At 35.9% G+C, this 13,178-nt stretch overlaps 4 protein-coding genes across 5 annotated transcripts; 2 read left to right on the forward strand and 2 right to left on the reverse strand.

Annotated features, from left to right (window-relative positions):
* The first annotated feature begins 3 nt into the window (after window positions 1-3).
* On the forward strand, window positions 4-1,952 carry LOC111790235 (uncharacterized). Its single transcript, XM_023671090.2, has 2 exons — window positions 4-537; window positions 775-1,952. Exons 1-2 carry the CDS (start codon window positions 439-441, stop codon window positions 1,690-1,692), a joined length of 1,017 nt encoding a protein of 338 aa, XP_023526858.1. The 5' UTR covers window positions 4-438; the 3' UTR covers window positions 1,693-1,952.
* A 1,357-nt stretch (window positions 1,953-3,309) lies between these two features.
* LOC111790234 (Glycosyl hydrolase superfamily protein) lies at window positions 3,310-4,943 on the forward strand. 2 transcript variants are annotated; one of them, XM_023671089.2, is made up of 3 exons: window positions 3,310-3,467; window positions 3,566-4,596; window positions 4,679-4,943. In XM_023671089.2, the coding sequence occupies exons 1-3, from the start codon at window positions 3,416-3,418 to the stop codon at window positions 4,754-4,756; spliced, it is 1,161 nt and encodes a 386-aa protein (XP_023526857.1). In that variant the 5' UTR covers window positions 3,310-3,415; the 3' UTR covers window positions 4,757-4,943. The 2 variants fall into 2 exon arrangements, with proteins under 2 accessions (XP_023526857.1, XP_023526856.1); XM_023671088.2 differs by having other exon boundaries at window positions 3,315-3,485.
* Window positions 4,879-5,911, reverse strand: LOC111790236 (protein LURP-one-related 5-like). Its single transcript, XM_023671091.2, has 2 exons — window positions 5,565-5,911; window positions 4,879-5,445 (listed from the first exon to the last, which is right to left on the reverse strand). The coding sequence occupies exons 1-2, from the start codon at window positions 5,811-5,813 to the stop codon at window positions 5,062-5,064; spliced, it is 633 nt and encodes a 210-aa protein (XP_023526859.2). The 5' UTR covers window positions 5,814-5,911; the 3' UTR covers window positions 4,879-5,061.
* A 4,568-nt stretch (window positions 5,912-10,479) lies between these two features.
* On the reverse strand, window positions 10,480-12,200 carry LOC111789652 (pseudo histidine-containing phosphotransfer protein 6-like). Its single transcript, XM_023670288.2, has 5 exons — window positions 12,013-12,200; window positions 11,656-11,786; window positions 11,404-11,547; window positions 10,640-10,712; window positions 10,480-10,555 (listed from the first exon to the last, which is right to left on the reverse strand). Exons 1-5 carry the CDS (start codon window positions 12,079-12,081, stop codon window positions 10,499-10,501), a joined length of 474 nt encoding a protein of 157 aa, XP_023526056.1. The 5' UTR covers window positions 12,082-12,200; the 3' UTR covers window positions 10,480-10,498.
* Window positions 12,201-13,178: the final 978 nt, after the last annotated feature.

The following is a 13,178-nucleotide window of genomic DNA, read 5'->3' on the forward strand; positions in this document are numbered from 1 at the left end:
AAGTGCGGGAAAACAAGAATTTCTTCCCATTTTAAAAATATTTTATGGATAATGAAGAAAAAAAAAATTAAAAAAAATGGAATTTCGGAATCTCTGGATTTTGTTTGCCCGCCTTGATGGCCGAGAAACAAAAAAAAAAAAGATGGGATTTTTAAGCTCCACCCAGAAACAACTTACCCTGTTGCTGAGTTCAGTCCAAACCCTTGTAATCGCTTCTCTGATCTCGACACGTGGTGAAGATCAAAGGATTTAAGGATCATCCCTCATCTGATTGGACAAAATGCAGATGGGTTTTGCTGTGAAGGTAGTTTTAGCAATGCCCTTTTGGATTTTAGGACTAACCACCAAAGAAGAACACACTCCTCAACGGTTTGTGTGTTTCTATTTTGGCCACACAAGAACAGAAACTGAAAAGAAACGAGAGTTTCATAGGGAGCTATGATGGTGGAAAATGAAGCTCAAACTCAAGCTGCTGCAGCCATGGATGAAGAAGCCATTTCTGTGGAGCTTCCTGCCCCAGCTACCTGGAAGAAACTGGTTGAACTTTTTACTCAATTTAGGTCTTTTTTTGCAAGAACTAAACTCTTTTTCGTTTAAGATTGATGTTCTTGTTTCTGGGTCTTGTGAATTTCTTCTCAATGTTCTCTTTTTGTGGTAAAGTTTGTGTTTTTTTGGCTTTGGAACTCTGTTTTAGTTCTAGGGCTTGTTTGGAAAACTGTTAGGGTTTAATTCTTTTGAGCACTTCTTGAATTGTTGGTTATTTTGCTTGTCTAGTTCATACCCAACAAGGCTGGTACACCAAGGAAGAGTGAAATTGTATTCATTGCTCCAACTGGTGAAGAATTTAGTAGCAGAAAACTGCTAGATCAGTACTTAAAATTGCATTCTGATGCTCCTGCGATATCCGAGTTCGATTGGAGCACGGGTGAGGCGCCTAGAAGATCTGCAAGAATTAGTGAGAAGGTCAAGGCGACTCCGCCAAAAGAGGAGCCTCCGAAGAAACGGAGTCGAAAATCTTCTGGTTCTAAGAAAGAGTATAAGGAGGAAGCCATTGCTTCTCCCATAGTTCTTGAAGAAATTGAAATGATTGATGTAGAGGGGAATGAGAAGGATAAAGACGGTTCTGATACTCGTCGAGCTGATAATGGAGATAACCCGAAAGACGAACCGAAGGAAAGTGAAAAACGAAATGCTGATCCAGACATAAGGAGTAAAGATGAGAGGGGTAGTGATGCTGGTGAAGGTGAAAAGCAAGATCAAAATGAAAGTTCAGATGTAGTTGTTAACTCTGAATTTGTCGGTATCGACGAAACGAATGAAAACGGTGGCGAAACGAACGGTCAAGATGCGATTCAAGTGGAAACTGAGGGATTGGAAGAAGCTGAAAAGCAAGGAAATGAAGTAGCAGAAATAGTCATACCTACTGAATACTCTGTTGCTGTTGCTAGTGAGGTTAACCAATGCATAAACGAAAACGAAAACGAAAACGATCCTGGCAATGTCGTCGTTCAACAAGCGAACGGAGTCATGGAGGGAGTTAAACAGAATGATCAGAACGAAACTGCAGCCACACCAGACAATGTGACTAAGGGTAATGAAGATGTTTCAACAAATGCTGCAAAATGTAACGTTGAGGCCGAGGACCGAAGCGTTGAACACGATAACTTGATGAAAGAAAATGGTAAGCTTTAACTAGGACGATCGATGGATCGATGCAGTGCATACCACAACTGTCTGCTGACTTTTTAGCGGTCTCGACGACTCGATCTTTGTTTCTGCAAGCGTTTACGCTCTCCCACGGTGACCGTAGCTTTAGTTTTCGTATGTATTTACCGAAAAGAGAACTTGTAGTTGTTAGATTTAGATATTAGAATCTGTAGCTTTTGTTCTTTTTTCTCACCAGACTTCTTTTTGACGGTAGAATGTTAATGTTCATCGGCCTTCTAATTTAACATTGGGTGAGAGATGTCTTTCGGTAACGGCCCAAGTCTACTGCTAGCAGATATTGTTCGTTTTGGCTTATTATATCGCCGTCAGCCTCATAGTTTTAAAACAAGTAGTTAGGAAGAGATTTCCATAGCTTTTACAAGGAATGTTTTGTTCTCCTCTCCGACTGACGTCGGATTTCACAATCCACCCCTTTTGGGAGCTAGCGTCCTCGCTGGCAAATCACCCCATGTCTGGCTATGATACCATTTGTAACGGCTCAAGCCCACCGTTAGTAAATATTATCCATTTTGGCCCATTACATATCACCGTTAACCTTAAGGTTTTAAAATGCATTTGTTAAGGAGAGATTTCTACACTCTTATAAGGAATGTTTCGTTCTTCTCTCCATTCAACGTGAAATCTCACAATCTATCCCCTTGGGGGCTAGTGTTTTCGCTGGCACATCATCCAGTGTCTGCCTCTAATACTATTTGTAACAGTCCAAGCCCACTACTAGCAATATTGTCCGTTTTGGCTCATTACGTATCGTCGTCAACCTCAAGGTTTAAAAATGCATCTGCTAAGGAAATGTTTTCACACCCTTATAAGGAATGTTTCGTTCTACTGTCCAACCAATGTGGGATTTCACAACCCATCCCCCTTTCGGGGGTCAACGTTCTCGTTGGCACATCACCCAGTGCCTAGCTTTGATACCATTTGTAACAGCCCATGTCCACTTCTAGCAAATATTGTCCGTTTTGGCCCATTACGTATCAGCCTCACAGTTTTAAAACATGTCTATTAGTGAGAAGTTTCCACACCCTTGTAAGGCATGCTTCGTTTCTCTCTCCAACCGACGTGTAATCTCACATTTTCTCCTTGAATATGTTGTTTCTCAATGACCCAATAAAAATTTTCATAGTATGTTCAAGATTCTGCAGTGGAAATCATTCTTTTCTTTTCCTCTAAAAACTTTAAGCATCACACTGAAATGAAACAGTTTGAAAGATCAACCATTTGCTCAAATCTTTGTTGTAACACGAGAATAGAAAGTGTCCCCAAAGCAAAAGGAAATGGATATTCCAAACCCCATCAAACATCTGTAAAACAAAACAAAAAACAAAAAAAAAAAAAAAAAAACACAGAAAATGAAGATTTTCCAAGAAAAGTAGCAGATGAAAAGATAAAAGTAAGAAGAAAGGGAAGAATCTATTCTATGCCGCCTTAAAACAACTCCACTCTTTCCCTTCATGGAACTAAGAATAAACAACAAAGAATGTTCTTCCTCCTCATCAAACTTTGAATCATCTTTGAACGAAGGCTAAGAATCTATCCATTTTTGTAAAGCCATGGCCTCAGGAAACGCCCTCCTGCTACTATTTTTGGCCTACAAAACATTACACCCAACCCAATAGGCCACAACCCCACGTCTTTTTCTACAAAAGGAACTCTCTTTTCCTTCTCCTTTTGCGCCCCCTCTTCACAAATGACCACTTTTCCCCTTTTCCTCTGCTTCTTTTGTGCCATCTTCCTAAATGGTCTGTTCCAGCAAACAGGTATTGTTTTTGTCCTAAGATTATGGTTTGAATTATGGCTAACAGTGGCGTTTTGTTTTGGTTTTGGTTTTGGTTTACAGGAGTGGATGCAGGTTGGACGTATGGAGTGAATTATGGAAGAATAGCAGATAACATACCACCTCCTGAAAGTGTGGTGACACTTCTGAAAGCTGCAAAGATAAAGAACATAAGAATCTATGATGCTGATCATGGAGTCCTGACGGCGTTCAAAGGTTCGGGTATTGAGATTGTGGTCGGTCTCGGGAATGAATATCTGAAAGACATAAGCGTCGGGGAGGATCGTGCGATGAACTGGATTAAAGAGAATGTTCAGGCGTTTCTCCCGGACACTCATATACGAGGGATCGCGGTTGGGAACGAGGTGTTGGGGGGAACTGATGTTGAGCTGTGGGAAGTTCTTGTGCCTGCAGTTAAAAATGTTTACAATGCTCTTTATAGGCTTCAATTGACAAGCATTGTGCAAGTTTCAAGTCCACATTCAGAAGCTGTTTTTGCAAATTCATTTCCACCTTCATCCTGCATTTTCAAGGAAGATATTGTGCCAGTTATGAAGCCTCTTTTGGAGTTCTTCAACCTCATTGGCTCCCCTTTCTTCATTAATGCATATCCATTCTTGGCTTACAAGAATGACCCTCAACATATTGATATCGACTATGCACTTTTCAAGAAGAACAAGGGCATCTTTGATACCAAAACCAATCTCCATTATGATAACATGTTCGACGCTCAAGTTGATGCAGCTTACATTGCACTCGAAAAGGCTGGCTACCCGAAGATGCCCGTCATTGTCTCCGAGACTGGCTGGGCTTCTCATGGGGATGAGAACGAAGCTGGTGCTACTTTGAAAAATGCAAGGACATACAATCGAAATCTACGTAAGAAGTTGATGAAGAAGAAGGGAACTCCTTACCGCCCCAAAACCGTCGTCAGGGCTTACATTTTTGCTCTCTTCAACGAGAACTCGAAACCGGGGCCAACGTCCGAGAGGAATTTCGGTCTGTTCAAGGCCGATGGCAGCATTTCATACAATATTGGCTTCACCGGACTCAAACCTTCCTCTGCAGCACCCTCATCTCTTCTCTCTTTCAAGGTAACTTTTTCACATGTTTCTCTACTCATTGCTATCATATTATAACCTTACCTAATTACTTTTGGATATCAAAAACTCGCAGAACCTTGGATTTGGCTGCTCTTATTCAATGATTCTCACAGCTTCCTCTGCTGTTCTGATGCTGATTCTTGCATCATAGAATCAAGCTTCAAAGACATCAACACAACCACCTCAAGATCAAGCACTCTGTAAATTCTTTAACAGTGATTATCTGAATTTTTAAGAGACCAACGGATTGATTTTCATTTTTTCAACACAACATTTCAACAATGTAACACAAAGTTAAGGCTTTGTTTGATGATGATATTCAAATTCCATTATTTCCATTTCAGGCTATAAATGGTTAAATGTACACATTCATCACCATCCAAAAAAACTATAAACAACAGCATTAAAAGTAGAGGACCCAATGGCTCGATCAATCAAATAAACAAGCCCTCAAAATCAAACTAGTGTCCGATCTGGTTCGCCACCAATCCCTTCATCACCGCTTATCTGATCAAGAATAAGCACCAAAGCCATAGCGAAAGCCCCATCAAAACCAGGCTTTAAAGAAAGGGAAAACACATCTTTTCCAAGCACCACATTCGTCGAAGCATCAACTTTCCTTCTAATCTTAGCCACCGCCTCTTTCTTCACATTCAAAACTGTGGATAAACGCTGCCCAAATGACCCCTCGATCTGATACTCCTTACCGGGATTTCCATACATCTCCACCGTCAAACTCGACGGTCCGATGATCGACGACCGTCTTACTCCGAAAACCGGTTTCTGCCCGTTGATCCTCTCCCGAAGATACCCTTCCCACCGTTGATGCAAACTCGGCCTCTGTTTTCGGAAAAAAACAGAGCAAAACGAAACAGAGTCAATAACTCAAACAAACAAGAACCCAAATCCAAAATTAGATGAAACCCACTTTAAATGAAGGAAAAAGAAACACAAATTACCTTGCGACGGACTGTGAAGAGGCAACGACCATGAGGGTCCATGAGAACTAGTTCATCCCTGTAACGAGCATCAGGGCCATAGGAATCGACTCGAAAGACGAGCTTTCCTTTGCAGTCATAGACAGTGAAGCCGTCGCCGGCAAAGAAGAGAGACGTTTTCATGACAGTGAAGTGGGTGTCGGTGGTGGTGGGAATGGATCCAATTCCATTACAGGAAAACTCAGAGTCATCAATGGAAGAAACCTTCATTTGGGTGGGTTAGTGATGATGCAGAGAAACAGAAAGGTCTGTCCTTTTATGAAGAAGATGGAAAGTGTGGGAATGGAGAAGAATGAGAAGGGGACAGAATTTAAAGGGTCGGCATGACTGCTTAAAAGGAGCAAAAATTGGAAAGTGATGAGAGTGGTGGGTCTGGTTTGAAAATAATGAACGCGGACCATAAAGTTTGACGTGTTGTAACTCGTAAGCATTCATATTTTTATCATCAATAAATTACAAATGTGAAGTTGTGGGCCCTCAGTCACCGTCCGCTGGCACACGACTCTCACCCACCGCTATCAGATATTGTTTTTTCGAGTTTTTTGTTTAAAACTTTTCCTTAATTCTCCTCTCCAACCTGTTAGATGAACCCAACTCTCCACATATTGTCCACCCTGAGCATAAGCTCATGAGCTTGCTTTGGACTTCCCCAAAATGCCTCATACCAATCAGTTAGTATTCCTCACTTATAAACGCATGATCATTCCCTACATTAGCCGATGTGGGACTTTCATCATCCAACACAACCGACCTCGAATCTCACACTTCATAAATATGTTACAGATGAGAAAGAGATTATTGAGTCGAGGACATCGAATGTAGTTTCATTATTGATGACTAGGACAACATTGTACGAAAATTAAAAGAACATATATTTATGACCAATAATGAACGTATAATATAAAAATAAAATGTAGGGACTAAATAAATATTTTTTAAGCTAAATTAATAAATATTTTGTAATATTTTATTTTGATTCTTCAAATCACATAAATATTTGTTTAGCTGTCATTATTCTTTAAAATATTTTTATTTTAAAAGTTCAAGTTATTTTCCTCAAATTCCATACCAAAATATAACCTCAAAAAAATTACTTTTATCTAAAAAAATTTACTTTATTATTTATTTTCTAAAAGTATTTTTTTTTTTAAATTTAACCAAAGTTAAAAAAAAATTATTTTTATTTTTAAAATTTGACTAAAGATTTAAACATTTATTGAAAATTAATAAATAAAAATATGATTAAACAAGTATATGAAAAGGATGTAAAATTTGACAACGATGTAAACGTGATGGATATGAAAAGGAGAGATATTTTAAAATTCACTCTACGTGGACACATTAATCAATTCTCATATGCTTTTTGGGGTTTTATGGGCCATATCACTTTATCATTATTTTTCTATAATATAATATCAACTTTACTTTACCTACTATTATTATAATATCATTTAACATTTATATAATTTACATTAATAAAAAAGAATCAAATTCCAAAATTATTCAACCCTTAATTATACCTATTACCATATTTTCTACGTAATATATATTTTTTTTCCGATTCATTTAATAAAGACAGTTACCGAAATTACGCATGGGTTCAAATCATTTTACTTATTTAATTAACCACATTTTAAATGATAGTAGATCTTACTTTATTGTTATGAAAATATTTACTTATATCCGAACAATTAAGAAAAATGAATCTTTATATTAATTGTTAAGATAATGGACTGTTTTTCACTTATATACTTATAATTTTCTTTTTATCTATTTTGGACATATTCTTGCAGTGATATAATTTAATTTATTTTTCAAAATTGAAAGAAAATCATTTTTAAAAAATGCATTTAACACGTTATTGGTTCAAAAATAATATATCAAAAGAAAAGGACACGTGTGGACATGACACTTTCTTGGCAATGAGGCTCCGAATCAAAAGAATATCTCATAACGTTTTTGTTATTTTCAATAAATAATTTTTTTAGATATTAATGTTCGGATTATAAATTTTTTCAACCAAAACAATCTTACGTCAAAGAACGTTGATCCAACCATAAATTTTTTGGGTTTGATTGGTTCAGATTGTTCAAGTCACTTATTCATTTTTTTTTTCCTCACTTATTTAATCAAAGTAATATAAATCATAGTTATATTTTAAAAAATAAAAGTAAACGCACTTAATTTTCGAAGATAATTACGAAGTTAATCTTACAATAAAAAAGTCTACACGTAGTCTATAAAGCGACGTTTCTGTTAGCGGGGCTCATTGAACTTAGAATAATGTTTTTTAAAAAGGATACATTAAAAAAATGTGACAAGTAAGTCATTTACTATTATTATTATTTATTTTAATTTAATATTTTATGGGTTAATAATAATTAAATATATATATATATATATATATATATATAGTTGCAGTAAAGAACTTTCCGTTTTTTAAAGCAAGCAAACTCCTTACTTTATTAATTTGGTGAACCACTTTAATCTATTTTCCACCGACAAAAAAGGTAACAAAGTTTCATTTTGTCCTTTTTTTTTTTCAATACAATTAATTAATTAATGACTGCGTTATTTACTCTTTGCTTCTAAGAGTGAAAACTATCTCCATAAACTAATCTGTGTCATTTTAGGATATTTTGTCCTTACTCATACATTCTGTTATTTCTACCGACCAATATGAACCATTTTAGGATGTTTTATCTTCACTCACATACATCCGATCAACCAGACCAAACAGTTTATTAATATTATTAATACGGTTAAATGGTGAGTTTGGAGGGTATTAATGGAGGACAAAAGGAGAGGAAGAACAAAGGTTTAAAGCAATGTCCATATGGTGGAATTTTGGAGACAAAAATGTGAATAAACTTTATTGTTTGCCCTAACACCATTCATTAATTTGCTACCCTAAGTTTGACCTTATGCTCTTTCAAACTTTATTCCCATTTTTTTTAGCTCAAAAAGTCTAAATGTGACCACCAACAAAGCAACGGTTTGTAATTTTCTTCAATTAAATTATAATTTTCTTTTAATATTCTATAACTTTTAAATTCTTTTATATTTTCTTAAACTAAATTATTCTTTTTGTGTTCTTTGGTTGACATAATCCTTCTAGTTATTTATTTATCATATTGTATTCACGAAGTTGAAATCTTTTAAAAATGCGAGGGATTTGGTTATAATAAGTAAGAATAAAATCAATGATTTTGGATCAAATTTAAAAGAAAAATACTATTTGCGATTAGGTTTTGTCGTTTTCTTAGAAAAATTTATAGAAACTACATGCATAATGGATTCCGAGATCGTACGTCTTGGATAAATCTTCTTGAAATGGGTCGGTCAATCTTAGAGGACTCATGGCTTAACGATCTAGTCAATAAGCTGATTCAGAGAGATAACCCAGTACTATTAGACTTAAATTTTTAAACTTGAGATGAAAAATCTTGGATTTTGCGTGGTCGATGTTTAGGTTGTATATGTCATGTATTCATAGGATAATATATGAAATTTGACTAAATTATATGTCGGGGTATTCATATGACCCGATAACTCAACCAACCCTAACTACCAAACCCAAACCATAAAGGTTTGGTTGAGTTAGATTTTTTTTTTTTTTCGGTTTTGGTTGGGTTGACATGTTTTTAGTAGGGTCAACCAAACCAACCGGAAAAGAGGGTTAACAACCAACCCTACCCTACTATTGAAAAGATTAAAGAATATTCATAATCGGCAATTGAGGTTAGTGATGCGTTGTGACTTGTAAATGTTACTGTTATTGTGGATAAATAGAATATTTAATAGAAATAATCCAACTCAATCGAGAGCAGAGGGTTGAATTGGGTTATGAGTTATATTTAGGTTACTCGAACCACGAACTCAACTTAACTCAATTTCGTATCCATCGTGGATTATACGGACAAATTTAAATCATGATAAAATGTTATATTTATAATTAAGATTCTAAATCATTGCATTAAAAAATTTAATACGTGAAGAACCAAAAGTCAAAAGGCGACCCAAAGAACAAGTGGGCATATGGTCAAAGTGATAGGCATGCAGTGGGCCCAAATATTTATTAGAATTTAGATCACGTTTAATGCTCTCATAAATTTTAATTTAGTTCTTTTTTTTTTTTAAAAAAAAAAAAAGAAATTTTATATGCCCTTCGAAAAAAAAAAAAAAATAAATAAAAGAAGTTTCTTTGGGACCCACTCTCGTTTTTCTTTTCTTTTCTGTAACATTAATATTTATAAAAAAGAAATTACTTAATTTTACATTAAATAATATTCTAATTATTATTATTTTAAAAATGCTTACAATATACACATTTTAACCAAATTTATTGTTAATTTTAAAGATATTATACATATTTATTATATAATTATATTATTTATTAAATGTAATTTTTTATAAAAAAAATATATTGAAATTAAGTTACAAATCTTAATTAAATATTTAAAATAGATAAATGCATTTTATTTTTATTATTATATTTTTTTTCTAATAAATGAAACTAATCTAACTCAAAAAAAAATTTAAGGTTGAATTGAGTTAAAATTTAATGGTTGATATTAAATTTAATAAGAGGTTATTTGAATCGAAAAATTTTACAAAATAATTAAATTGATTTAAAAATTGTCTGATTTAATTTAATTCAATTCAATCTATGAACACGGGCGAACAATGGAGCGGTAATGGCGATGACCGAACTATAATCACTAACAAAGGCGAGGATGCAAATAAACGACAAAACGTGTATGAATGAGAGAAAAAAATATCATTAATTTGAATATAAGGTTAGAACAATGAAGCCAATTTTTGGGAGAGAAAAAGAAATAGGGTTTTCCAATGGGGCATTCCATTATTGTTCTTTTTTTGGTTCTTTTTTCCCTTCAATTCTGGTGCATTGGGTACCTAACTCCTGCGCCCAGAACTCTTTGCTGCTCTATCTGTATCACATGCATTTTACAAAAAGAACTCAACTTTAGCTATCAAAAACCTGCTTTTGTGTAACATTTCAATCTTTACTTCACCTGAAACAGCTCGTGAAGTTTGCTCTTTAAATAACAATACTCGTGTTCAAGAACTTCCAATGTTCCCAAGCAACTACAAACATACAAACACATGAATTTTTAGTAATTTGTAGCACCATATTATACCAAAAAGTTCATGTTTACTGATTCAAGAACGTAACATCAAGCCCACGTCTCACGTCTGCTAGGGAGAGCTTTCCACATCCTTATAAAGAATGTTTCGTTCTCCTCTCCAACCGATGTGTGATCTCATAATCTACCCCTCTTTGAGGCCAGCATGATGGGGACCCCCCAATCCACCCATCTTTAGGGCCCAGAGTCCTCGCTGGCACATCATCGGTGTCTGGCTCTAATACCATTTGTAATAGCCGAAGCCTACCGCTAGTAGATATTGTCCTCTTTGGGTTTTTCCTTTCTGACTTCCCCTCAAAATGTGTATACTAGAGAGAAGTTTCCATGTCTTTATAGAGAATGTTTCGTTCTCTTCTCCAAATCTCACACAGAAAAAATCTATGTTATTGGCTGATGCAAACATGAACTCTACCAAACATAAAACCCACAATTTAAGGTAAAAATGTAGGGTTTGTAGTGTACGTTTGTCCTTGTGTCTTGTTGGGTGCTTCAGAATCTTAAATAAAGTGTGACCCAGTTGTTCTTTTTTTTTTTTTTTTTGTTTCTTAAAAGAGGAAAGAAAAAAAAAGAAAAAAAAAAGGGTTTGTTTGGAGATAATGATAAAAATTGAGGTCTTAATATAATAATAATACCCAGCACGGTTGTTTTGTTCAGAATTGGCTCGAAATGCAATGCAAACATTTCTGACTCTGTTGGCTCCAATGCTTGAGCTGCTCCCCATCAGCTGATTCAAATGGTTTCCCATTTTCTTGTAGTCTGTTAACTCTCTCTCTATTCTGTCCAATCCAAACAAACCTTAACCCCATCAATAACGATATCATTCTTTTTTTTTTGTTGTTCTTTTGTTGTCTATGCATGAGAACTCGAGTTCGAGATACACTTACAACAACGCTCTAAGATTCTTCAACAGCCTCTCCGATTCTTGAAAGTAAATGTTGACTACTTCCGACACAAAATTTGGTGAGCTCTCATCTTCAAGCTGTTGCAATTGCAAGAACTGCTCGTCTAATATCCCCTACATTAATAACATAAATAAACAATTAAATTTACACATCTAATTCATGTAATAGTCTAATTGTACATAAACACAGAGGGTTTAGTGTTACATTAATACCCTTTTAACACAAACCCTTTTTACACAAAAGTTTCAATTTTGAGAAGCCATTGAATGATTGTGCATAGCTCACTGTACGCAGATATTGTTCTAATAGAAAAAGATGAATAAGAGTGAAAGAATTTACTTGGTGGAAGAGTAAGGCGAGTAAGCGATTCATGTCGGCTCGCAACCTGTCGGCCCCGAAGCCAAGCATCCACAGAGGCAGACCCGTTTTGGCTGATGGACAAAAATTCAAAAGCCTCCAACGCCAATGAGCTTTCCCAAAAACAATACTCCCTTAACTAATTACCTTCGTGAAAGAACCTTAAAGCTTTTGCCTTTTGGGGTTACCCTTCAATAAGATGGCAACCCTAGTATTTAAAGGCAATGCTCAAGTAATCCACAACCATCTTACCATATGCTAGAGTAGAGCGTGGACTACACGAGCCAATCATCTTCCTCCACGTGTAGAGAGTGGAGTTCACGTTTTAGATTGAGATGGTTATGAGATGGGTCAAAGCGTGCTGGATTTGGGACTCGTTCGAGGTAAGAATGTGGGGTATCAAGTAGACAAAATGTAAGAGAAGAACGGTGGTGGAAGTGGAATGGGAGGATGACCTGCTCCGCCAGTAGCCAGTAAGCCCGCGTGCTGTCAGAAGGAAGCGGCGGGGGGGAATTAACAGAGTGACTCCCACCCGACAGCCACCTGCAGCCGGTTGCCTGTCAGATTGTGACAGTCGCCATTTTTTTTTTTTTGTTGGACGCTGAGAAGCTGCAAAACACATGGTCTTGAGGGGTTACATTGTTAAAGCCCAAAACTTTTTGGTTGCCCACTTTTTTGTTTGAGTGTTGTATTGGGACCATCATTTTTGGGTGAGGCCTTGGAGTTTGGAGCTGTAGGCTGCGTGTGACACATGGGTGGAGCTCACTATATGGAATTAGGGTTCCATTCCGTTAGACAAACACTACTCTCCATAACGGTACGATATTGTCCACTTTGAGCATAAGCTCTCATGACTGCTTTCCTCTCGACTTCCCAAAAGGCCTCGTATCAATGAAGAGAATATTCCTTTCTAATAAACTCATGATCATTCCCTAAATTAGCCGATGTGAGACTTTTATCATCCAACACATTCTACTTCGAATCTATTCTCAATTCGAACATATCTAAGTGAATAAGACACAAACTATTATTATAGAAATTGATGGCTCGATCTTGAACGATTTTCAAAACCCGTAATTTTAAGAGAATTTGTTTGTTTAGTGTTAAAATATGGATGAAAAAGAGAGAAAAGTGGTTTATTAGTTTTG

This window comes from Cucurbita pepo, chromosome 3 (genome assembly GCF_057944985.1).
Source record: "Cucurbita pepo subsp. pepo isolate OVF chromosome 3, ASM5794498v1, whole genome shotgun sequence".
In the NCBI taxonomy this organism is placed as follows: Eukaryota; Viridiplantae; Streptophyta; class Magnoliopsida; order Cucurbitales; family Cucurbitaceae; genus Cucurbita; species Cucurbita pepo.